Source organism: Pleurodeles waltl, chromosome 6, assembly GCF_031143425.1.
Source record: "Pleurodeles waltl isolate 20211129_DDA chromosome 6, aPleWal1.hap1.20221129, whole genome shotgun sequence".
NCBI classification, from domain to species: Eukaryota; Metazoa; Chordata; class Amphibia; order Caudata; family Salamandridae; genus Pleurodeles; species Pleurodeles waltl.
In genome coordinates, this window is record NC_090445.1 from 1,050,294,221 (window position 1) to 1,050,321,870 (window position 27,650).

General features: G+C 42.4%; 1 protein-coding gene across 23 annotated transcripts in view; it reads left to right on the top strand.

Annotated features, from left to right (window-relative positions):
• KCNAB2 (potassium voltage-gated channel subfamily A regulatory beta subunit 2) overlaps positions 1-27,650 on the top strand; it is a 961,933-nt gene that overhangs the window by 670,530 nt on the left and 263,753 nt on the right. For all 23 annotated transcript variants that reach the window (XM_069239974.1, XM_069239987.1, XM_069239978.1 and 20 more), the window contains one exon: positions 1,639-1,718. In XM_069239974.1, coding sequence (XP_069096075.1) covers positions 1,639-1,718 — 80 coding nt within the window. The remainder of the gene's footprint in view (positions 1-1,638; positions 1,719-27,650) is intronic.

Genomic DNA, 27,650 nt, shown 5'->3' on the forward strand with positions numbered 1-27,650 from the left:
AACGTTGCACGGTGTTGAAAAACATAAACATATCTCTGCAAAATGTATCTTATAGAGTCCCCTACAACACTTATATTACAATTAAACTAAATGAAAACGGTGTTTAAAACCACCGTTTAAGAATTATTCAAGGTTATCAGCGCAAGACTGTCTGCAGAACAGAGCTGACTCTGTCAGGGGCCCTCTGAAAGGCTGGGTACCTGGGCCAGGTTCCACTTTGCCCGTGCCTTAAACCGTCTCTGCAGTATTTCCTATTATATAAGAATTTTAAAAGTCAATGAAGAGTTCGTGACCAAATAGAGGAAGGAAGCTCAGGGTCAAGGTTGTTTCACAGGTAACGAAATATCGGACGTGCCTTGCAGTATCTTGTTTACATGCCTCAGATGATATTTTATGCTTTATAAGAAGCACCATTATCTTTTTCCCAAAAAGCTTACTTCCATGGTCTCCTTTTCTTTCACATAATATAGTAGGCTGATGCAGAATATATGCGGATTCTGAACTGTGAAAAGAGACAAAAATGCTGCTAGTAACCTTTAGCAGAATTATATATGAGTTAGGCAGATGTAGATTTTGCAGCGCATTATGCTAGTAAATATTCAGAAATATGAAGGAATAAAATACTATTGAGAAAATTGAATAACATTCAAATGGAAGTAAAGATAGCAATATTTTAAGTAAATCATATAAAAAGAAATGGCCCTGGTGAAGCGATAAATTTAGCCAAACATCTGTTTCCCTACTTTTGTTAAATTTCTATACATAATAAGATAGAAGCAGTAAAGATAATGCCACTCTCAAGATTTTTTTGCACTGCTTTGAATTTTCTTATACCAGTTTGTCAGGCTGGCATGTATATGAGGGTGCATATGCCTGTCTAATGTGTGAGATTGTCCACATCTGAATTATACTATAAATTGTTTAATGGAAGTCGCGGTATAAAATGGCTGTCATGCACAAGATGTACCATGAAGAGATTCCTGTTTTTTTTATTTTAATTATTTATTTATTTGAACTCCAACAGGTCAGAAATACATATACTGCATAAATGCTCAATTTCAGGAAAAATCCTTCAGGGGTGCTGAAAAGCTAACTATCCCTTATATTAATCATCGGCTGTGATTTTGCCAGGCCTGCCTCCCACATTGTATTAGGGATGTGTAAGCAGGCATTGTAAACCCATGACTCTGCCGAAATATACCATTTTAGATTAATAGTTAAATCATGTTCTTACTAAAGGTGACTAGAGTTGTCACAACTAGACTAATAATAAAATTAGAGGCTTTTGTAAATATGCTGCAGCCTTCCATGTATTATCAAATTATTCAAACGTTTACTTTTCAAATTCTATCAATATGACACATGCGCTAAATAAATGCAAGCCTTTTGGAGCTCCACTCTAGTAACATGTTGGGAATATGAAAGGTTGAAAGATGATAAATCATCATTATCCATAAATGATTTTCTACCGAAGTTATTGCTAGCGAGGGTACTGGTACAGTTGTGTAAAACACCAGTGTTGCAAAAGTGCTCACAGCACAAACGCTGTGATTAATAAGCACACATTATCTGCAAAGCATGAGCTAATAAGCATCTTTGGCATTGTGTGTCTAAAATCATGGACATTTGGCTTTGCAGATGGCTGAACAGCTGATGACCTTGGCTTACGATAACGGAATCAACTTATTCGACACAGCAGAAGTTTACGCTGCCGGGAAGTAAGCACTCTATTTTTTTTTTTTTTTTCAGCAAAATGTGCACTTTGCTTACTGAGCAATGCATTGGCCTTCATGATTGTTGAAGCTTCTAATGCCTTTTGCATGTAAAGGGAACCTTTCTTGTATTTGTCTCTGGCTTTCAACCTCTGATTGCACTTGTAGTTTAAGGTTCAACCTTCATGTATTGGTAATGTTCCTGTTTAATTAAACTATGTGGGTTTCCTGTCATGTATCTCCGAAGAACAAGCTTTTATTTCTACTTACAATGAATAGTTTCTTAAATCTTTTATATATACAAGTGCAGGTAAGGGTATCTGCTTTCAGGCGATCCGATGTGGTGGAGTTGGTAAAGGAGGAGCAGAGAGAGGCTGTCAGATCTAATCGGTCCTAGACAGAAAATACATTATTTTACTTCCCTGAAGATGATAATGGAGGCTTCTCTATTGAGACTGAGGGCTCAGACTGCTTCCCCGCTTTGCTGCGGCAGAAGAGGTTGCTTCCTGTCTCCGAGACTAAGGACTGGGAGGTCCCATCAGCGGAAGCCAGAAGAGCCTTGTGTCCCGTTTCGATGCTGAAAGAATTTTAGCTACCAAGAAAAACCTTTCAGGTCACACCTAAGGGACACCCTTGATCATGGCTGCACTTTTGAGTCAGTGAAGGGGTGCATTATCTGGGGCACAGCAGGTATTCTAATGTGCCCAAACTGGGAATCTGTAATTGAGGGACATCAAAAGAATGATTAATTTAGTGTAAGATTGTAGATATGCAGGAACCGATGAGAATGTGTAACTAGTCCAAAATGTAAGGACCATGTTAGTGAGAATTTTAGGACTTTGCGTTCTGGGCTAGAATACACAGTGAGTCATGGGAAGTGATAGAAATTGGGTTGCTAGTTGGCAGAGGTATGTACCCTGCTCAAGTAGGGGCTGCAATCCTAGCTAGAGCAATTCAGCTACACGTCCTAAAATTAACCTGTGCTCATCCTCTGGTAGCTTGGCACAGAGCAGTCAGACTTAACTTAGGAGGCAATGTCTAAAGTATTTGTGCAACACTTGATTTCAGTAACACAGTGAAAAACACCACCAAAGAGACTCCCCACAAGTTTAGAAGAATATAGGAGATTTATCTTGATAAAATGAGATGAAAAGTAAAAAACAAATCCTATAAATATATTTAGGATTATGCAGGTTTAAAGTTAGCACATTTTGTCATGAAGTAGGCAAGCTTGAAGCTTGAGGAATCACATTTAGCCTCTTAAAGTGATGCAGGTTTAAAAGTGTGCTGCGTTGGGAGCCCTTGCACTTCTGTGATGAGGTCTGTGGTCACCCAAGGGCTCAATAAGGAAACAAAAATTCAGAAATGCTTCTTCAGCTCATAGGGAAAAACTTACGTCTGGTGAGCTCCAAAGCTTCAGTAAACTATGTAGAGCGGCTTCCGCAGCCTTACGGGTATAAGCGTTGCACAGTACCTCTCGGATAGGAGAGAACAGCAGTTACAGCAGTCTCTCCTCGCTGGGGGCCTTGCAGTGCTGCACCAGCAGTGTGCAGCAAAGGCATGGTGTTAGGTGGAAGGGCACTGCTGCACATGATCACACAGCAAGGGCAGACACAGCTGCTCAATTTGCACACCACAAATGCAGATGCACCTGGTGAACCCAAAGCAATGGTGCCACGATGATCACATGGAACAGGCAGTCACTTTGGCCCGTTCAGCTCACCACAAAGGCAGATGTACTTGATTAAACCAAAGCACACGCTGATCTCACAGAAAGGGCAGGCATGGAAGCCTGGCTGTTGCAAATAAAGTCTTTTATTGCCCTGGGACTTCGTGGAACAGGGGGCAAGCCAACAAGCCCTTAGAGAACATTGGTTCCAGGTTGTAGAGATAGACTTAGTCGGGCCAGAAGTAGCAGGCCAACACAGCAGAGCAGGTAGCAATGTGGCAGTCCCTCCTACAGCACAGCAATGCAGTTGCAGAATGATAGTTCCTCTGCAGCACAGAAGTTCTTCTTCCTAGCAGAATGGCCTTGGTTCCAGTAGAGTTATGATTTGATGGGGTTTGGAGTCCAGTACTTAGACGCAAGTGTGCCTTTGAAGTGTGGGGGAAACTTAAAAAGAGGCCTCTGAAGATCACAAGGTCCCTGCCTTTCCTTCCCTAGCTCCAGACACTCTGCAGGGAGGTATTCAGCCTTTTGTGTGAGGAGAGGCACAGCCCTACTCAGGTGTCAATTCCTCCCACTGATCTAGCCCAAGAAGACCCATCAGCCTGGTGATGGGCCATCAGGATGCAGATGTCACACCCAAGCTCCTTTTGTGTTTGACTGACTAGAGGGGATGCACAAAGCCCATCTGTCATCTGCCTCAGACATGTGTTCAGAGACAGGCAGAGGCACAGAATGGTTAAGAAAATGCCAACTTTCTCAAAGTGGCATTTTCAGATGTATCTTTTAAAAATCCAACTTTGCCAGAAGTTGTGATTTTAAATTAAGAGTCCAGAGACATCAAACTCCATATTTCTATCTTTTCCCAATTGAAAGTTACACTTAAAGGATGCTTCAAGTTAATCCCAATGTTAACTTATGGGAGAGATAGGCCTTGCAGGTGTGAATAACGAATATAGTAGTTCTTCACTACCTGAACATGTTAAACTTAAAAGTGCATCTCTAACTTTTTATATACACTGCAACCTGCCCATGGGGCTAATCAGGGCCTACCTTAGGGCTGACAAAAGTAATAACAAGCATTTGCAATGCAATAGGTCTTGCGTTTGCTTGAGTTAGAGCTATTAGCATTGTAAACTCCTAACTGGACTTTTTTTGCCACATAAATTGAAAATTTTAAGTAAAACTGTTTCACATAACTAACTGGACTTTTCTTGCCATATAAACTGAAAAGTAAAAGTTTCACATAAGCGAGGCGAAGGCCGCCATCAGCTCAAAACAGACACATAAAGGGAAATAAATGTGCAGTTATCCATGTAACCGGCAAAAGTGCAGTTATCTATGTAATCGGCAAAACTGCAATTACCTATGTAAAAGGATCGATGTCATGCAGGCCCTCGACTACTGCCCAGCGAGATCAAGCTGCAAAATAAAGAGAAAAAGTAGCCCAGAAAGCAGACAGAAAACATTGAGCCTTGTATGTTTTCAGTAATTGGTCGGTGCGCTCGAGGAGGGCTAAACACAGGAAAAGGCATGACGTATGCATGCTTTTCGCGAATGAAAGCAAGCGGATTTTAAAAGGGAAGCCCATGAACCAATTAAACTGACTGATGTGACATGGGCGTGGTTAGAAGCCCAAAGAGAGATTACAACAGGGGACAGAGCGCATTGTGCTCGCCCTTAAAAAGGAAGGTTTGGGCCTGGCAAGTGGGTACACTTCCCAGGTGGAAGTGACAGTTTAAAACTGCTCACACAGGATGCGCATTGTCAGGCCTGCAACAGGTTTGAAAGGCTACCGTAGTGAGCATGTAGAGTTTTGATTAATTCCTTAAGTGTTATGGCTGATTAGATACCTCCTCTTGCCCAAATGCTGTTCCCATTTGTAGATGAGATGCAGCGAATCCAGATATCTAATGTCAGGAAGATTTACTGAAATGGACCTTAATGTCACCACTGGATACTGAAGATATTATGCTCTTTGCAGTGCACAGTAGTTGTATTTCAAATGAGTAAGGCTTACAGAAGGCAAGGTTCAGCACATAAATCAATAAAAGCGTTTTAAACTTGAGAACTCCACTAAATGATCGTGGTAGTCCATAAAGCTGCAAGGTTACCCACTGTGAGTTCTCAAAATAGTTACAGAAATCAGGGCAATAGGGATATGAGACAGAAACTCTCAGACGGTTGCCCCAAACAGTAAACAAGTAGAGGGATTCATAAGGGACAACCAAGGACACCAGTAAAAGTATATAGAGATAAAGAATCACCAGCTGGTATTTGGCAAAACCTATTGAAAAGACATCCAATATAACGCTGAGCGTCCTTTTGTAGGTGTCTTTCAATTATGCACGACCCGAATGACTCCATCATACCACATATGCTCAGTAACTCTTCGGGAAGTCGGACAATTTTAATTGTAACCAGTCAAAATGGAGGATTGCTTAAGAAGTCCGTTTGTTACAGCCCCGTAAGCCGTCTCCTGGACCATCTACATTACGTTCTGTGCCTGTGGGCACATAATGTCCCTTTACTGGAGACGGGGCCAAGGCTCACTGTCCTGTGCGAAGACGCCAGGTACGTGAGCCGCAGAGGACCTATGTAAAGCTAAACTGAGATCGATCAAGGGCGGTTCTTATCGCTGCGTCTTCCAGCTCAGCATTTCTCAAGCTATTCAGTCATGTAACCTCCTCTTCCTTTTGTAACCTCGGCTCGATAGTGTCTTGAATCCAGTGCCTTCACTTTAAAAATTACTACGTTGATTGCGACTAGATGTCACTAAAAATGGCTAGATCTAGCTCCACCAGGCAACCAGACCTGAATCCTCCAGCATACACACTAGAATTTTGACCTACATATTTTGCTAATCCTGCTCCACAGCACTGGCCCGCTGCCACCCATGTAGTTTGAGCAAGAGCTCAAAAGATAAAATTTAGAAAAAGGAAGTAATAACAAAATGTGAGAAAATGACTGTCTTTACGCTAAACAGACCATCTTCATGATTGGAAAAAATGCAATATGCTTTACACTCTATATCAGGATTCTAGGTAGCATTTTTCATTTTATTTGTGGTTGATCCTCCAAAACCAACTGTTCTACGAAAGGGTGGAAAAAAGTAGTTTTGTACGTTTAGTAAACATTGACATGATGGAGATAAAGTTGGTAGTGAGGTCTGCAAAGACTGCTGTAGGGAAGTGAAAGAGCGAGGGTAAAAACCGAAGAGGAGGAGTAGGTGGGTGAAAGGTAGAAGTCACTTGAAAGTAAGACAAACAAATAAATAGGATAGGACACATCATACCGAGATGGCGTGAGAGACAAGAAAGGGGGGGATTTTCCTATCAAAATGTTCTATAAATGCGTAGAATGAATAGCAGAAAATGTGAGGAGACAGACACCTGAGAGGATAGAAAGTATGGAGATACGAGGATGAGTGACTGAAATGACCAAAGAGCCACCATTGTACAACAAGCATTGGCAAAGTCAAGAGGTTGTGCCTATGCGAGAGCTATTGGCTTTGCTAATCTGTTTTAGCCATATTGTACACCAGCATGGCTGCTGTTTGCATGGCTAAATGTTAGTGTTATAAAGGAGAGTTGTGTGGAGTGTAGTAGAGTGGAATGGCGAAAAGTTGAGTAGAACGGAGTGACAGAGTTTTGTGTATTGGAGTGGCATAGTGTGGAGTCGAAAAGAATGACATACCCTGGAGTGGTGTAGAGTTGATTGGTGTAAATTGCATTGGCATAGAGTTTTGCAGAGTATAGTGACGTGAAGTGTAGTGGTATTGATTGCAGAGGCATTGAATTCTGTGGCATACAATGTAGCATCGTAGAATGCAGTGCATAGATTAGAGTGGTGCACAGTAAAGTGAAGTGGCGCAGAGTAGAGTGGTGCAGAATGGAGGGCATAGAGTTGATTGATGCAAAGGGCAGTGGGGTAGAGTTGCGTGGCATGAGTACAATGGCATAGAGTGCAGAGTAGAGTTGAGTGTCATAGTGTGCAGATGTATAGAGTGGTGTAGAGTAGCATAGAGTATAGTGCAGTTGCCTAGAGTGCAGTGGTGTAGATTGGAGTAGTGAAGAGTTTAGTGGTGTAGAGTTCAGTGGCAGAGATTGCAGAGTAGAGTCAGAGGGCAGTGGTGTAGAGTGGCATAGAGTACAGCGATGCAGAGTAGGGTTCAGTGGCATACAGTTTGGTGACAGAGTGCAGATGTGTGGAGTGCACTGGTTGAGAGTAGAGTGGCGTAGAGTGCAGTGTTGTAGGATAGATTGTTTCAGAGTACAGTGAAGTGGCATAGAGTGCAGTTGCATAAAATAGATTGTTTTTGGGTACAGTGAAATGGTGTTGAATGGTGCAGGGTAGAGTGCAGTTACATAGAGTGACATAGTGTAATGGCATAAAGTGGTGTAGAGTCCAGTGGCATACGTTGCAGAGTAGATTAGAGAGCTGCACAGTGGATTCTCATAGAGTGCAGGGGCATAGAGTTGAGTGTTACAGAGTAAAGTGTACTGGTGTAAAGTGTATTGACATAGAGTTCAGTGGTGTAGAGTGCAGTGCTGCTGAGTGACGTAGAGTGCAATGTTGCAGAGTGCCATATGGTAGGCAGTGGAGTTGTGCAGAGTAGGCTGGAGTGGTTTAGAGCGCAGTGTTGCAGAGTGCCATATGGTATACAGTGGCGTTGTGCAAGGTAAATTGGTGTGGCCTAGATTGGAGTGGTGTAGAGTGCAGTGTAGAATAGAGTGGTGAAGAGTAGAGTAGTAGAGGGTAGAGTGGATAAGCGTAGAGTGAAGTGGCATTAAGTGCAGTCACGTAGAGCGGAGTGGTACAGAGTGCAGTGGCATGGAGTGGTGCAGAGTAGAGTGCAGTGATGTGGAGTGCCATAGAGCGGAATATGCAGGGTATGTTAGCACACTGCCATTAGACTGCCATCTTTTCAAGTGAAAAGACCATTACATTTGCACAGATATCTCATGTCTGCACATCTCATTTGGGGAGAGGATGTTGCGTAATGGCCAGAGCTGCTGACTTTGGAGCTGGGCAACCAGGTTTGAGCCTTGATGTGGGCTCAACATCCTTTGATTCTGGGCAAATCAATTAATCTCCCAAAATGAATGTGTCCTTATGTAACGTAACTGGTGCTCACGTAAAGCGCTCCAATACTTTTGGGTTGAGTTCATGCTATATATAACTGCACAAAAAAAGACACAGTTTTACTATTAAAACTGTACAGTGCACAAATGAAAATGTGTGGAATCACCTAGTGCAATGATTTGTTTTGATGATATTAAAGTATTTGTTTCCAACACTCTTCAGAAATAACAAAAAATGTGCTTCATTTGTGGTCCTAATTCTGATATATTCTGGAATATATACACAGTTGCTTTAAATATTGTCACTTACTAGAAAAAATAACCTTCCTTCCCCTAGTATCCAGCAAGATTGTCACACAAATCCTCTCACTTTGAGGTCAGAGAAAGAAAAGTAAACAAGCGCCCTTGGAAGACAGCACCTGACATTTGACCTCAGTCTTTCAATGCACAGCAGATGTGACAAGACAAGAATGAGAATTGAAGTTTTCTTTACAGAAAGGGAGCTTGTGGAAGAATACAGTAAACATAGTTTAGGCTTCGGAAGGGACAAACTGAACCTGGAGAGCCTAAAGTAAATAAACCCAGCAAATAGAAAGCCAGAAAATGTGAGTTGCAGAGCACAAAACAAATCGTAATCAATGGGTTGAATGCATTCCTAGGTCACCTTTATGAAAGTCCCCAAAATGCCTTCAGCAAACCAGACAGTTGTGCTGTCTGATAAGCTGCAAACTACAAAGGAGAAAAAGAGAAGAGTTTAAACATGGAGGATGAAAAAAGAATGGCATTTGGCACAGTTAAATACAAAATCTGATAGGAGAAACCGATTACCAATTCAGTTGTGAGCTAGAATGAAAATGTTAAGGGTTGGCAGGTTTTAATGGAAATAGTTTTTTTGTGTTAATTTGATGTTTAAAGTGTAGTTAGAGAGTTTCTGGAGGTGTTTTGAAACTTGAATGAACCTTACATTAGCAGTCATTGGAAATACACTCCAGAGTACTGGAACCACCTTATTGCTCTTGTCTGGGAAGAATCTATGAAAATAAAGCACATCATTTTGATAATGGTTCCTTCTTCCTGCAATTCATCAAACTACTCTTCCAGTAAAGGAACCGATCAATTATTTATACTTGGCTGCTTGCAATTTAGAAAATGTGATTGATCGCAGAAGGTGAGAATCAGAGGCAAAAGTCAATAATGTGCTCTTATTGGCATTCTGGTATATAATATAACAGAAAAACAGTTTGAATTATGTTAAGCTCAGAATTATTTCAGTACCTTTGAAGGTGAGGGTTGCTGTTGAAAGGGTGTTGTATGTGTTAACAAGCATAGGGTTTCGGAATTGGACAATAACTTCTAGAAAAGCGAGATGTGTGGCTGAAGTAAGACGGAGACTATTATTTCGTCTCATTTGGCTCTTTCTTAAGGCACATGAGTGCTAAAATCTTACTTTCTTTTCAGAAGTGACAAACCATATAATGTGTGATCAACCATACGTGGGGCCACTGGAATTATACGATTCTGTGACTGTGGCGATTTCCACATAATTGTAGATTTGCTGCATTTGCCACATAATCCATCCTCTGCGGCACAATCTTCAGATTTTAACCTAAAAATTGTTTCTCGTTCAAATGGATCAAAGTAACAAAAATATAGTTATTCGGGTTCCTGTATACCGGAATGCTTTTCACAAAGTTTGACTGGTCATCTTAAGTTGTTTATTGGTGTATTTGGGTGTTAATTTGTAACTCATAAGACACTGTTTCCAGATTTAAAAATGACTAAATAATGTAGTAATACTATCACAAATAGTGCCGCATTATGCTGCGTAATTGTCTTTTTCTTGCCGTATAATTTGTTACCCTACCGTATAATTCCAGTGGTCCTGAACATACGTAATGATTTTCAGTGTCTGCCTTTGACTCCATACTGTCCCACTTTGACAAAATATGTTTTGGATTAGCCAGAATATTAGTCATGTAATCCAAAATTTCCTTCCTTTGCAAGCCCTGAGGTGCCTCATCTTTTGCCATAGTTCACTGTTTGTGGCACCAAAAATGGTCCCGAGTTGTACCTGGGGACTTTAACTTGATTTAATGATCCCTTTCAAGTGTCCTGTTATGCTGTTAATAATAGATTTAGTAAGTAGATAAATATCTAATTTTGCGAAGATTTTTTAAAGAAAAATATTGCCCTTTGACTGTCTGGTTTATATTTTACTCAAGACTTGTTCGTTTATCTAAAATTACGCTAGTTCGGCCCTGTGTTAGTAATCTGGATGTCCGATCACTAGAGACCGGTCTAGTAATTGGATTCCGCGGGTATCGTCGGTGTGATACGGAATCTAAGCTGTTGGCAGCCTATTCCTTCTAGCATGCTTTGTTAAATGTGAAACGTTCTTTTGCCTTTTTACTGAACTGTGATTTTTCACTGCTAGGGATTGAGCCTGCACCTAATTGATGCCAGGACATTACTCCGTTATTTGCGTCTGTGTCCATATTGACACGGCTCAGAATGCGTCAGTGATTCCAGGTTCGTGAGTGGCTTGTGGCGAATGATGCCATACTAGGTCTCAAATCCCAATCAGACTTCAGACAAAGATGCATATGGAATCCTCATGATTTGAGATTGTTGGTGATTGGGTACAGAACATTTGATGTGCTTCTTTCACGGAATGGTCTATTTTAGACCTCATTCAGTACACCTATTCTTTCCTGGGACTCTTAAATAGATTGCTTATGCTTCTCACCGTCTGGCACCGTTTTATTTACACCTCTTAAAACGAAAGCTTGCCTTCTTTGTTAGATAACGTCTTGTTGAGCTTCTAATACCATCCCTCCTGGATTATGGATATTCTAAAACGCACTGAAGAAATGGATCGTGGGTAAAGATGAGCTCACTGAGCACCGGAGTACTTATCATGCTAATGTGTATACCGCCTCTGTGTCGGCTCTAAGGGCAGTGTGGTTATTTACTTTTTTCACCGTTCTATGTACCACGAGTCAGGAGTGCACTACAATGTCATGCAAAGACAACACAGGCATCAGTGATCTGTCACCATAGGAACAAGCATTTGCAGTGCAACGGGTCTCGCGTTTGCTCTGTTAGAGCTATTCGCATTGTAAACTCCGAGCCGGACTTTTCTTGCCACATAAACTTATAATGAAAAGTAAAACATTTTCACATATGCGAACCGATGGTTGCCATGAGCATGAAGGAGACACAGAAAAGGAAACAGAAGTTTGCTTGCAGTGAAACATCGGCAAAAGTGCAATTATCCATGTTACTGGTAAAGTGCAATTATCCATGTAACCAGAAAAAGTGCAATAATCCATGTAACAGAGTCGATGTCATGCAAAGTGCTTAACTTCTGCCGAGCGAGATCGCTCTGCACAGGAAAGGAAAAGATAAAGTAGTCCAGAAACCAGCTGTAAACAAGGAGCTTCGTATGTTTTCAGTAGTTTACCGGTGCGCACTAGGAGGGCAAACACCGGAAAAGGCATGACCTATGCATGCCTTTCACAAATGGAATCAATCGATTTTTAAAAGGCAATCCCACAAACCAATGAAAGTGACAGGCGTGACATGACATGGTTAGAAGCTCACATAGAGATTACAACATGGTCCAGAGTGCTAGCGCGCTCGACCCTAAAAAGAGAAAATAGTACATAAAACGGGTGCCTCTATAGGTGCAGAGTGGCATAAGATCCTACCTGAAACATGTAGTAGTCCCTGCAATACGACAAGATTGAATATTGGATGTCGGTAAGTATCCTAAGTTATTTAGTTGAAGTACTTTCCACTTTGTTTGTAGGTCTAAGGTACTTTCCCCAATACCAACAGCTGTGAGCTCCTTGCTCAGGCCTTCAGGAGCATCCATATACCTCTAAGCAGTAGAACCTACAACACAGTGGAACTCTTGACTGCATCATACATTTTATACTCTATTAGGGAGGCCAGTAGGCCTAGGAAAAGCATGTTGACGTACAAATAGAGCTCAACACTGGATACCACACTCCTCCCACTCTATTTAACATAACTAAACCATAATGAGACGTGACACACAGCAGATGTGCTCACTAGATGTAACACAAATAGTATATAATAATAAGCCACGCAGAACAAGATACTGGTCCACAACAGCAACTTAAATGTGCACACCAGTCAACAGTATTCAGAAATGCTTTTCCTGTTCAGCAACTATTAGGCAATGTATGTCTTAACTAATCTAAACCAATCTAGACATATGCCATGTTTTTCTCTTTTCATTTTCTTGATATAAAGGGTCACAGTGGCATACAATGGGGTGTTGTAATATAGCACAGTTCTGTTATCGTTCTCACTGAGTATTTTAAAACGTAGGTGTAATTGAGCATGTGTATTCTGTGTACACACCTAACAATGCATATAAAAAAGTACTTCCACTGATGCAGCAACATAACTAACATTCTGCATTAACACACCCCTCTTAAATAAATTGTGGCTTTAACTAATAAAACTTCTAAGGACCAATGGAAGCACTTGCATTCAGACTGTATTGTAACTCAGGGGTAAATTAATATTAATCATAGATGCCTGCTTTTCTATAGTTCTTTACTCCGCGTATTACCAATTTTAAAGACCTGCAAGTAACAGGTGTTACTATGAACCAGTTTATTGGCACTCAGTTTATCGTACTCTTAAGGGGCCAGAAGGATAATTTAGCCTGGGTCAAGATTCAAACTCACGACCTTAAGACCAAGGAGATGTCAGTGGCAAGTCTTTAACTCAGTGACTGTACTTATTTACTTTTTAGTGTTAACACGTGATCATAATAGGAGGCTCCACACCAAGGTCCAATTCCTTATTGGCACCCAGGCCAGCCCTCTCACATAAGATACTACTCATACATTCTGCTTCTCCTCCATTCAGGTCTACCCAGCAAACGTTCATCTAATCATTCACTAAATGAATTGTGTATTTTGTATGTGGAAACAAAGAGTACATTGCACAACTGCTTCCCGACCTCATATGTGACGCTTTTAACCATTTAATTACACTGATTGGGGCACACTGCCAACACTCGGGGTAGTGTTTAAACTCATGTTGACACCCAATATGGGCCCATCTTACTTTATCAAAATACGAGCACATCTAGAAAAGCTGCTACTACTACATGCATGATGCTGGTCATGGTCGGCATTAGGGCGGTGCGAGCAGGGCGGCCGCACCAGGTACTGACCTAAATTGGGGCGCTGACCTCAGGGGGGCACTGTATTTAGCAATAACTTATGAAACATGCGATTTAAAAGCAGCTGCTGAAAAGTTCCTTGTGTGTCCAGCCTTCAGGAAGCAATTAAAATGTCAAGATACCTCTTGTGATTAAAGTTCCTGCTAGAGAGAGAGATGGGAGTTTTGTCTAGCAGCAGCTTTGACTCGCCATAAAGTAGCATCAAGTGTTACTGTGCCTGCTGCAAAGAACAGAACTAGATTTTATGTGGATAGCTGAGTGGATTAGTAAAACCAGGTTTTACAAGCTCTTTGACACAAATGAATGTATGTGAAAAGGGGGCTATGGGGAGATGAGGGACACATTTGCCACTGGTAGTGAGGGAATCTGAGGAGGTGGTAATGGGGTGGAGGTGTGCCAAAAAAAGACTGTCACCCAGGGCGCCACCAGCACCAAAGCTGGCCCTGCAGCTGCTGATACTCGATGCGTAAATCGGGTTAGGGTCCATACTAAGTTTTTTTTAACCCCATACTCCACATTCCGTTCTGAGAGTGTAGATAAAGAAGCCTTACTAGTAGTTATATTGCAGTTAAATCTGAAGTCCATATCAAATGGAGATAATGTACCTTTGAAAGTGGTTATCACGGACACAGTAGTCCCACTAATTGAGATCAGAGGCCTTCAAAGCTTGCCAGAGTATTAAGAAAACAAAAGCAGAATCCAGTCAAGCCTTCATTGGCATAGGATCTCCCAAGGTTCAGTCACGGTTACAAGGCTTAAACCTAAACATCCTAAACACCCTTGATATCACATCAACAAGGTCACAAAGACCACTTTCTACATATGAAAGCACTGTGTTGCATCTTCACACACCTTGGATTCCAAAAAAGCTATAAGCTATTCTCACACTAATAATTTCCAAGTTTGACTAAGCCAGCAGCATATACCTTGGCGCCCCCCAAGTTTCACTATAAGCAAAATAAAACGAATCCAAAATGCAGCTGCAAGACTCCTTCTCCGCCTTCTCCCAATAGACCGCATGCATCCAGATATGCAATCACATCTCTAGGTACCTATGGCTAGAAACGCATTGTTTAAGGCACCCTACCCTGTCCACATAGCTTTTCAAAGAACAGGATCGCAATACCTAGAAGTTAAATTCAAGCAATACAAACAAAATAAGACATTGTGCTCCAGGCTTGAACAACAGATCGTCATGCCACTTTCCTATAAGAAATACATAGGAGGCACTGCTTTCTCAGTACAATCCACCATACTCTGGTACTCACTACCACCTAAGATTCAAAGCAATTAAAAAGCATACACACCTCAAAAGATCCCTTCGTCAGCCACGCTAGCTTGAATCCAGTGGCATAGTGAGCCCGGGACCCATATCTGAGCATACCCGGCGCACTTATGGCAGCAAAGCAAAACACAAATGATGGATGGAATGCGGAACCAATCAAACATTCACCCCCAGTCACAGATCTGGGTTTATACATTGTTCTTTTACTCACCATGCCACCCCAGTTTAGACCCAGCCATATGCAAATCAGTCTTGACCCTGTTCCTCATGGGAACAGTCCAGCCCGAACTGCCAGGCCAGGTCCTCCCTGGACCGGAAACGAGCATCCTGGGACTGGTTTCAGCGCTTCACCTTTCATCAACCAGGCTAGCTTGAATCCAGTGGCATAGTGAGCCCGGGACCGACGTCTGGGCATACCCGGCACACTTATGGCAGCAAAAGCAAAGCAAAACACAAATGATGGACGGAATGCAGAACCAATCAAACATTCACTCCCAGTCACAGATCTGGGTTTAATCCATCGTTCTTTTGCTCACCATGCCAGCCCAGTTTAGACCCAGCCATATGCAAATCAGTCTTGACCCTGTTCCTCATGGGAACAGTCCAGCCCGAACTGCCAGGCCAGGTCCTCCTTGGACCGGAAACAAGCATCCTGGGACCGGCTTCAGGGTTTCACCCTTCATCAGCCAGGCTAGCTTGAATCCAGTGACATAGGTAGCCTGGGACCCACGTCTGGGCATACCCGGCGCACTTATGGCAGCAAAAGGCTGACATGTCTAGCTGTACTATGGCAATTCATATATAACTCTCTTGGCCTGCACTAATACTAATACCCTAACACTACAGGTCAGGCTGCCAATTGTAGTTAATGCAAGTTGCATACTGATTCCGTTACACAGCTTGCCTCATATAAGATGGGTCTGCTACGGGTCAAGTACAGTGCCAGTTCACATCAATAAACCACCTATCACCAACTGAACAACCATGGAATAGCTGAAGATATCTGTCACATACTGCTCGCCAACGGAAGAATCTAATTTAATCCGCCACTATGAGTCCAAACTAGCTACATGTATGACCGCTTCTTGATATTTCACAGTGAATATCAGATAAGGGATGCTAGTAGCAAAGCAATTCCACCATATCTCCTATCTTTCTATTCAAGCTATGACTCCTCAGGACCTAAATCTTTGACCAGTATTACTCGAAGCACACCCTAGTGCTGTAACCAGCTGAGTAGTATGTGATCATACAAAATACCACAAAAGGACCTTCACAGCTGTTCAAAGCTGAAAGATTTTTGAAAACCATAAACTGTGTACCTGTCTCTCACACTTCTTCATCCTCAAATGGATAAGGGCTGCGATCCATAACACGTAACTGCTCCTCAGTGGTCATTACACACGACATGAAACACTAAACACATAGTATCAGAAACAAAGGGAACACTCTTCCAACCACACTCCTCAACATGGTGTAGCTTGCTGCCCATATAGGCAAGTGCTTCACCGCCCCCGATTGGGGCGGTAATTGCTAAAGAAATGAATGTTGCAATATAATATAAATAGAAGTGGGACCATATCACCAAAGACGCTAAGCAATCTCTTAAATAGTTTCAGTAGCCACTCCCAGTGAATTGGAATGCGTAAGAATTCACTTTAGCACAGGATGTGCATACCTGCTATTACGGTTACTCCAGTTCACATACATAGCATGCCGTTATCCCACAATATCACTGTTTCCTATGTGATAAGCAAATGAGAATGTAGACACATGTAATACACAATCTGTGGACGTGTGGGGGAAGGACAGTGTGGTAGATGGTAGAATGGAAGGGATTCTATTCCTGAGGCTGATGTCATGCCTGACATCAGATTAGAGTGTTGGGAGGTGAAGTTCTGTGGATGGATTCTGATGGAGAGCTGTTGGTTGTGGATAAGATACTCCTATTAAAGAACCAACTCATCTGTATCCGGACTCATCCCTTTATTACAGACAGGAGTCAAAAACAGTGGTTTATTCTGCACATTAAGTTGGCCTGGTCCTACTGGGTTTCAGGCCCAGCTGTAATTACCAAGCATTTGGAATGCAATGGGTCTCGCGTTTGCTCAAGTTAAAGCTATTAGTGTTGAACACTCCTAACCAGACTTTTCTTGCCACATAAAGTGAAAATGAAAAGTAAAACAGTTTCACATAAGCGAGCTAATGGCCTCCATGAGCGCAAAGCAGACACACAAAAGGAAACAGAAGTTCACTCGCAGTGAAACGTACCGGTAAAAGTGCAATTATACATGTAACCGGCAAAGGTGCAAATATCCATGTAACAGGGTCGATGTCACACAAAGCACTCGACTACTGCCTGGGGAGATCAGGCTGCCTCCAAAATATAGAGGAAATCGTAGTCCAGAAACCATGTTCTCAGTAGTTGGCCGGTGCGCTCGAGGCAGGCTAAACACCAGAAAAGGCATGACGTATGCATGCCTTTCACTAATTAAAACAAGCAAATTTTAAAAGGCATGCCCACGAACGAACCAAACTGGTGGGTGTGACCTGGGCGTGGTTAAAAGCTCATAGAGATTACACCAGGGACAGAGCGCTTTGCGCGCTCAACCCTGAAAAGAACTTTGAAAAGGGTCCCCATCAAGCTCTGTATTCATATCCTCAACTTCACTGGCAAAACAACTGATCGATTTCACAAAAATTACAGTGTGGGGTCCTGGGCCCTGTGCCAGGAGGCACTACACCTCATGATCTTTGAATGCCAGGGTGGAGTGCTCAACTATTGATGACTTGCAAGTCATGAGTGACAGTTACACCTGGAGGTGGCTCAATGTCTCTTCTGCGAATGGGGAGAACAGTGGCTTGACCTATTTGCCACCTTGCTGGAGTTTCTAAGGCAACTGTCACTCAGAGACGCACTCTGCCTTGAGTGGAACTAAGGACTCGTGTACTCCTTCTTGCCAATACCACTCCTGCCCCAAGTTCTGAAGAAGATGAACTAACGGGTACAAGTCAGCCTATTTGGCCGTCTTTGAGCAAAGAGAGCTCCTCCTGACACTCGCTTCTTACGTCCTCTGACGTTGTGCTCTAATTATTTGGTTGGTTGATATATATATATATATATATATGCATACAGAGAGTCAGGAGTGGTGGGACACCCCCTTACCTTATGCAGCTTCAGTCAACTATGAAATCATGGAGGTGTTATCATTACATTCACCTAGGGCCATGCATGGGGTGCCCCGCTGGAGCTCTCAACCCCTGTCTGGGGTGGTATATCTCGGTCCCGCTGTCCCACAAGTTAGTACGTAGGTGTAACTTTGACCTGTGAAATCACTCACTTAAATTGTAGTTTCGTAGGTTTGATGGGGGGGTGTTACCGTACTGCCCTGGGGAAGGGGGTGTTGTGAAGTTTTAATTGTTTTTGGGCTTGTTTTGCTATCTGCGGCTGCTCCCTTCCGTCCACCTCCTGCCTGGTTCAGGCCCAGGGACTGCCTGCCTTGAGGTGCTCCCCCCCTTAGATTGATTGGACTTTAACTACTTCTTAATGGGAGTTGATCGTAACACTTCTAAAATTCTCACTTGGGATGCTAATGGCCTGCAAAGTAGGCATAAGCAATACAAGGTGTTAGCGTACATGAAACACAGCGTGATCTGTATCGACTTGCTGCAAAAAACTCACTTAAACGATGTGGCGCTCTATAAGAGTTGACGACGTTTAGGCATTTACATTGTCTATTCAGCCTTTGCATGAGGAATGTTAATTTGGGTGAAACATGGGGTCCTGATCCAACTTACTCATAGTCTGGTGGATGTGGACAGGAGGTACTCGGTACTGACAGGCTGCATGGATGGCCGTGATGTCTCCCTGGTCAATGTGTATGCTCCCAACTCAGACCAGGCTCTATTTCTGGACGTGCTGTCCTGAGTTTTGACCTCACTATTACCACACATACTCATAGCTGGGTGGAGACTTTAACTGTGTTGCTAACATTGACCTAGACCTCTTGCAACCCCCATTCTGAGACCCCCTGCAGTCCATCTGGCCCAGCGATTTGCTGCCTGTCAGGACCATTGGGGCCTACTTGCTCCCCTGATGTTATTGCTGCTCAATCATCTATTGAATACATTACCGGCACAGTATCCAATCACAATTTCCTGCTGATGATGTTGAAATGGGGGAGGGCATGCTCTTGTGTTCCTACCTGGAGATTAGGGCAGCAAACTTGGAGGACCCATGTTTCGGGACTTGATTCGAGCAGGAATCCAGAGCTGTTTTGAAAAGAACACTGGTATGGCCTCTTCCCCTTAAATGGAATAGGAGGCCTTCAAGGTCATTCTCTGGGTCGGTTGTCTTTCTGAATTGGCAGGTATACAGAAATCGATACCTCAGGATATCCTCCACAACGGACCAAGGGTTTCGCGCCCAGCGCACCCGGAATTGCAGCGTGACCTGTTAGAGGCCAAGTAGAAGGTAGTGGAACAGGTAGAGCGTGTCTTCTGCTTTGATCACAAGGCCTATATGGTGCAGGCGCACACTGAGGGGGACAGGTCAGGCCCATTGTTGGCCTGGCTACCGACCCCTCCTGTCGTGCATGCCTAGTCCTCAGCTGCTTACCCCTGATAGCATCCGCCTCTACACACTGAGGCACATTGACTCTTTTGTAGATTTCTGTTCCTCGTTATATGCGACACGACTGGCCTTCTACTCTTCCGTGGGACAGTTTAACCTGGGAAGAAGTAAAGGCATTGGGGGGGGCGGGGAGAGAGGTTGGAATAGCACTGAGGGGGGGGATCTGAGCTGAGATCCGCTGCATGGCCGGTGATAATGTACTGGAAACAGATGGCCTGCTAGTGGAGTTTCATGCCACCTACCCTGACCTTCTTACTCTCCGCTTAGCGGACTTACATAAAGCAGCACTTACTGCAGGGGGTGCTCTCACCTACATTACGTGAGGCCCTCATTGTTCCCCTGCTTAAACCCAGGAAGCCTGCCACAGACGTATCTGCATACTGGCCCTTATTCATGACTAATTGGGATTAAAAAATATTAAGCAGGATATTAACGCAACACCTGCTCCCTTATATGAGCAAATTGATTCAGACTAACCAATCTGGTTTCCTACCTGGCCGCTGCACAGCTCTTACTATTTGGTGACTTGGCACTTCTCAGGGAGGGCGTGAAACTCCATGGCCAGACAGGATACATGTTTGTTGATATAGAGAAAACCTTTGTCAGCTTAGAGTGGAGCTTTCTCAGTGCATTATGCTTCACTTAGAGCTTGATCCGCTATTTGTGATGTTGACTTTTCTGTAATACTCTGAAACTGTAGCCAGGATACGCACTCCAGACACTATTTCTGATCAATGTAAGGTGGACCGGGGCACCAGGCAGGGATGCCCATTGTCGCCTTTGCTTTTCGCCCTTGCTGTTAAGCCATTGGCATGCAGCGGACATAGTGGCTCACCCTTTAAGGGGGTGCATGCTTGGTGTGTGACCCATTATATTTCCCTCTATGCAGATATCATAGTGATCTTCCTTCATGGTCTGAATACGGAAACAACAAAAACGGCTCAACTTCTTTAGTCTTTTGGGGAGGCCTCTTGCCTTAAGGTAAACTGGCTTAAAACAAATCTATTCCCGATGAGCAACAATATGGACAGTCCCACGGAGATAGAGGGCATGCGGTAGGAACCAACGGTAGTGCACTGTCTGGGAGTGTGGATCTATAGATCTGACCCCAACCTATTGAAATGAAACATTGTGGCGGTGGTCATGGCCCTGCATCACAGTGTGAAATTCGGAAACTCTTCCCCTTTCTGTTGCAGGCCACATTGCGCTGGCTAAGATGGTGGTGCTTCCCCGTCTCCTGTACTTCTTTGTGGTACTCCCTTTGGTGATCCCACATGCAGCGTTCCACGAACTGGACTCCATCCTTTTGGATTTCATTTGGAGGAAGGATTGTTGCCGTATAGCCTTAACTAAATTGCAATGCACAACAGCAGATGGCGGGATGAATGCATTTAACTTTTACGTATACTATTTAGCAGCCCAATTACATTGGTGCCCAAGTGGTTTCCAAGACAAGAGATTCCAGGGTTGTTGCACCTGCCTGAGCCTCCTGGCTTGCTGAAACTTTGGACACTCCTACTTATCCAGTGACGGGTCGCCCCTTCGAGTCGTTATGACCTAACTGTTCTACGATCATGCTGGATGTGTACTTTTGCTAGGGTGCACACATGGTCACCATATTCCCCGACTCTACCGTTGCAGATGTTGCTTTCCCAGGAGGGCTTGCTGTTATAGCAGCAAGGCAGGGTTCTGAACCCTAGCCTTCACAATTTCCAGCTTCATGCATGGAGAATGAGCAGCAACAGCTGAACACCTTCGACCTTCCACCAGAGGTGGTTGATGTCAACTTGGTAACCAGGAGTCCCTCAACAAAATCTGTATATGCCTATCATCTGGTCCTGCCAGATTGACCCCAGTCAAGTTATCTGATGTGATGTTGCTTTTTTTTTCTTCTTTTCTGTCTCGTCTGGGCACAGTTAAGTGGTACCTCTTGGCTATTTCGGCTGGACCAGCACTCATTAGTTAGTTCATTGGTTGTGATATGTCTCCAACACTCGTTTCCTCCCTCTCTCTTCGTCATTATTCAGTGAGACCCTAAATTGGTCCTCATATATTTGATGTGCACTACCTCTGAGCCGCTTCACACTTGCCCCTTGCAGCTCCTCATTCTCAAGACGATGTTCCTTGTTGCCATCACCTCGGTGCAGGGAGCGTTTGAGGCTCTGTTAACACAGTATACACACCACCTTCCCAGTCATACTGGTTCTGTGGACATGAGCTTCCGTCTTGCCAAAAGTTGTGACATCATTTCACAGCGTTGAAACCACCACCTTTCTGGTTCTATGCTCGGCCTTAACCCTCTTAAGGAGAAAAAGAGACTTTATTGCTTAGATCAAAAAGAACACTGGGTGGACGATCAGCTCTGTGTGAGGTTCACTGGGATGAAAAAAGGCAAGGCTGCGCAGAAGAGGACCATTTCCCGTTGGATTGCACACTGCATCAAGATCTGCTATGTATTTGCCATAAAGCAGCTTCCAGAAGGTCTGTGAGGCCATTCCACCAGAGCTAAAACTTCTGCCACTGTGTTAGCAGGTGAAGTTCCTGTTCTGGGCATCTGCCAAGGAGTTACAGGGGCTTCACTCAATACGTTCATGAAACACTGCTGGGTGTACAACCAGGTACACTGAGAGTCCTACAAGACTTCTTGGTTTGAGCTGATTCACAGATCCACTTCCTAATAGGCACTGCTCTGTTATCTGTTCAAAAGGTGAGGAATATTCAGTTAGAAGCTTCATCAGAAGAACATGTTAGATACCTTCGGTAATTCTGTTTCTGGTAGAGAGACTATTTACCCTCACATTTCTCACCTGTTGTCACCGTTCTGTTAATGGGGCCCTACCCATCAATAAGATCTCAGGTCTAGGAGTCTGCACACTGGTCAAAGTCAATTTGCTGTTGTGGCTCTGCATCTGGGGGCATGGACAGCTTCAGGAAGCAACTGATGTCAGTGTGCGGGAGTAGCACCTATACAGGCCCCATATGTAATTTCTGGTGCAGAATGCTGTCAGTTTTGAACCCGAAGGTGCCACCTATCCTCACGCAAAGGTACTGCTCAAAAGTTTCAGGATCCTGTCCAGCACCTGGGGAATATTCAAAAGGTAAGGAGTATGTGATTAAATAGTGTCTCTACGAGAAACAGCGTTACTGGATGTAACTCACACACTGACAAGCATGGAATAACTGAAACGTTTTCAAGTCTAATTATTCACAACAAAAAAACAAAATCACGGTTGAAAACATTCATGCAGAAAACGTGAGTTGGTGTGGACCCCTAGATCACCAGGGAGAAGCTACGCTAGAGGGGAGGTTTTGTGACATAGACATATGGGTACTAGCAGTGAAAGTCAAAGTGCTACAAGAAGACCTTAAGGCGTGTAACATAACACCATCTCACTCTTGCAGCCGCTCGTGCAGCTGAGAAAGAAGAAAGCGGTCTCTTATAAGACCGCAGAACATTTTAAATACTGGTTGATACTTTGAGATAGTGATGGTTTGCTAACCGCCTTGATTAGGATGCCATTGAGAGCCTGACATCAACCTCACATTATCTTTCCTGGAATTTAGCTCGACTTGCCACCAGTGACACTGCCAATTACCAGTCAATAACCAGTGAACCTGTCAATAACATGTTAAGACTGACATTTTCTGCTTCCCTTGTTCTTATTTCCTATAAGGAATCTGTCATTCGGTGACCTGGGGCTGAACTGGCCGAGTCATTATACTGCACCTGAGCTGTTAACGCTTGTAGAATATGCGCCCGGAGTGCTTTGGGTTTAGCAAGCACTGAACAAGCAGCACGAGCCATGAAATATTAATTGGTGTCAATCCTGTGTTTTAGAGAGCTGAAAGTTTCTATACTTGTCTAATCCTCATGGAAATATGAATATTTCATATATTAGAAAGAACAATATGCATGGAGTGCGTCTTGGTTTGCAGAGCTGAGCTGCACTCCTGAGGTTCTTCTTTCCACATCACTCATTTCAATACTGCTCTTGTTTTGCAAACCTAGGAATACGGCGGCCACCAACTGGGAAAAATATAGATTGTTTGTTAGGTGGAGGGGATTTGAATAATGCCTTTTAATACATATTTTGTTAGCAGTATTAAACATCCTTCTGTATCTCTCCCCACTCCTTTAACATTTAAAATCTTAACTGTATAATGAAGCATTAACTGTATAGAGTGCATGCTTCATGGAGACATGTTCATTAAAATGTAAGTGTATTTCGGTGTTTTCCTTAACCATACCGTAACCATAAATGAACTTTAATTGTGCTTTTTTCAGTTTAAAAAAATAATTGTGTTTGTGTAGAATATATGCAGATTAGTGTAGAGTAAAATGCTCTTTATTACCATTGATGAGTGTGGGGTGGGACAATGACGCATGAGAGGCAAAGCATCAAGTAAGTCATGGTGCTTCCCCTCAACAATGGTAATCAATAGCACACTATACTACGCTCACCTACATGAATGGTTTATGCCATTTGTTTCATGTTCTTTCTTTAACATAAGGTATTTATTCAAAACCAGTTGTCAAGAGATTCATTTTGTACACATGGGTACATTTACATTGACGACCCCTCCTAACATTCAGAAGAGTTGTTTCTCCAGTGTAAATTAATTGTTAAATGCAACCTGTGAGGCAATGAACAGTGTTTTTAGTGGATAAAAACCGAAATTTGATCTTTGCACTTTACAAATAGATGTGCTAATTAGTACAATTGCTCTACGTAACAGGCAAACCTATCCATCTATCCATTTATCCATCTATCCTGAAAAACATGATGAAAAACTGAGTTATGGTTTTGGCTCAAACGAGCAAACCCACTGAAATTCGTCAGTTATGGAATGCAGAGTTTACAACACACACCATAAAATGTACCATCCAACGTGTTTTTCTCTCGGAAGTCAATCTTTACCCATGCCATTTTCAAATGGGTGTTTGGCTTTGTGTTTTTGTCTTGTGGATTTCGTGAGTTATGGCTGGAATGTGATTTTTCAGGGAATTTCATGTATGTGTTTTTTTTAATGACATCTATTTGAGGCACTTAATTTCCAAGCCCAACAGCGAATAGCCTTGGGCTGTGCAATCTAGGGGTTACTGGTATGGCCTGGATTGGGGCTTGACTCTGTGCCCAACCCGCTGAGGCAGCCATCCCCTTCACAGTTCTCTAACCTGTGCTTCTTATTCGGAGGTTCCACAGTTCCAAAGCCATGACCTTGAAACCGTGAATGATGACAAGGGTTGGTGAAGTTTATCCTGGGTCTGAGTTATTCAGGTACTGAGCGGTACCCACCTTGATGTAGCTTGCAAAAAGTGAGTGTATTTGACTAATATAGACATGGCTCTTGTAAATCTAATTTATTCCTTATGCGGAGGGAAGGAATTATATGTAAAGCATCACAGATAGGCACATAGCGCAACTCTGCTGAATAGTAGGCACCTGTCCTTAATTTCTATGGGGTCACTGAAACACTGGTAAAATAACAATCACACAATGTTTAAGAATTAAGGAGGTTTAGTAAACAAGACCTCACCCACAGGTAGCTTTTTACCCACTGCCGCAATTAGAAGTCTCCCCAGCAGCCTCGTACCAACATTCCATCACTAACATTTTAAAGCATTACTAAGAAATCACACTTCTCCCTTTTTTTAAACATTTTATTTTTTAGAAACTAAGAAGTGAAAAATTGAATAGGAATTTGAACAAGGACAAACTCAAATAAAGGAATTAAATAAAATGTCCTAAACTAACTATTCATACATTACAGAGTGCCTAACTTAATAATATTGAACATTCTTTCAAGTAAACTGGTTTTGAGTTTTCCTTTCACTTCTTCTGACTACAACAATATCTTGATTGAAACCAGCACCCCCACTATCACAACAAGGTACACTTCCAGCCGCTCCCTCCTGAACTTTAACAAAATAATTGGCAACTCTGTTAAGATTCCAAATTCGATTGCATTTGGTTTTAACCGCATCTTTGAATTTGTTTACAATACATTTTGGAGTAGAAAATGAGGCCGGGTACCATGACCAAGGTGCTTTGACCTTGACTCAGTACCCCACTTTTAAATTAAACGGATCAGATGCATATTTCTTGTGATACAGCTTTTTCCTCCTCTCCTGACACAACTTCCCTTTCTCCCTCCAAGTATCATCACCTGAAATAATACTCGTTTTTCCATGTAATCCATCCGAGTAATAAACATGTGCTAGGTTTTCTCCCTCTTAAAAGTTCAAAAGAACACTACCCTATTGTTGAATGAAGACACATGCGATATGTAAACATATGCTCTATAAGTTCAGTTAATCAAAGCAATTGGGGCAGATACGGGCTAATCTGTGAAAGAGATCCTCTCTAAATATCAAGATGAATTACAGACCAGGAAAGTGACTAAATTTCTTGGACGAATGTAACTTCAGGTTGGGTTCGGTGTATTCCTCTCCCCATAAATTGGAACAAATTGAGCAAACGAAGCCTAAGTTTACACACCTCAGAATCTTAAGCAATGAAACTGGTGCAAGTGGCTGGCACTGATGCAAGTATAGATGGAGAGAAGCCTATTACCAACAGACCAGTGTCACCTTCTTTAGCAGAACTCAAGAAAATGAGAACACGATCTTAAGCTTGACTTTTATAAAACCTGAAACCTTTGCCAGACAAGGTTATGGCAAAATAATAAAAAAAGAGGGGAATAAGGAACAGGGACAAATGGAAGGCAGGAAGAGGTAAAGACTCAGTCCCAAACAGAGATGGAAAACAAGGGTCTAGGAAAGCAGTAAGAAATATATCATCTAACCCCCTTTCAGTTGTTGAGATTTCTGATCTGGACACAGTCTTTCATTCTGTCCAAGCCGACATATAGACAAGCCCAGGATGAAAATTGATACCTTACATTTTGTCCAGAAACCTAATTAAATATTATCAGTTTCTGTAACTAAACTCAGTAAAGATCATATGAGAACACCTATAGCTGAACTTAAAGTACGGCATTTAATGAATATTAAATTAGCTGGTAGTTTTGCTGAATTGGGTACAATAGATATTGAGGATCTCTTGGACAAAATGAATGTCCAAGATGTGTTTTTTAAAGAATCTAATCTAAAAAGTAATTCTACCACTGTCCCCACTTTGAAACCCCACAATACTATTAATGTGTTCTATGACGCTGTGCCTCAGGATATTGTTCATATTAAATTCTGAACAAAACTTGTTTTAACCACTGGATACAAAATGTGGTGCTTATTAAGAACCTATTGTATACATGAGATCAAACTGTGGAAATCTGGACTCCCTTATAGTTTCTTGATATTCGTTAGATGCTAGGTGCAATTAAGGGGTGAAAAAGAAAGTGTTTCTGTTTCATTCTTTATACTCGAAGATCTGGATATTGTGCAGGATTGACCTGAAAGAATCAATTATTTTATGAATGTCCGTTCCCACAACGAAACCTTGAAAAAGGATCAGGAGTTGAGATACATGTGTTGCTCCAGTTGGATTGCATCATGTTATGTCTAATGAATTGAAGTTTGTCATATTGATGTTATGATATTTGTTACTTATAAACATGTAAATTAGTCAGTATTTGGTTATATTATGTAAGGGGAACAAGGATATTTGTAATAAATGAATGTTTGCTTAATCTAAACCTAACGCATTTTAGAATTAATTTGTGCCTTTAACACAAGCAGCTGAATAGCTCCTGTCAGTGTTTTGTTGAAAGGCTCAACAACTCTGTTCATTTTGGGATGGTAAAGTGCGCTTTTCTCATTTTCAGTCTCATGCAAACAAAATTGTACTCGATTGTTGGAGAGCAATGATTTGGATAACACTTTTTTGGAATAGATCTTCTACAAATGCCATAACTTATTTAGACGTAATATCTACATACTTGATTTCAAACCATTTAGAAAAAAGATCAGTTGTGCCTCTGGCAAAGTCATGTTTCGCATGGGACTCTTCTAGGTCTTTAAAACTTCGTAGACCACCACTCTTTCCACCATCACATCCAACTAATGCCATCAAAAAACCTGTT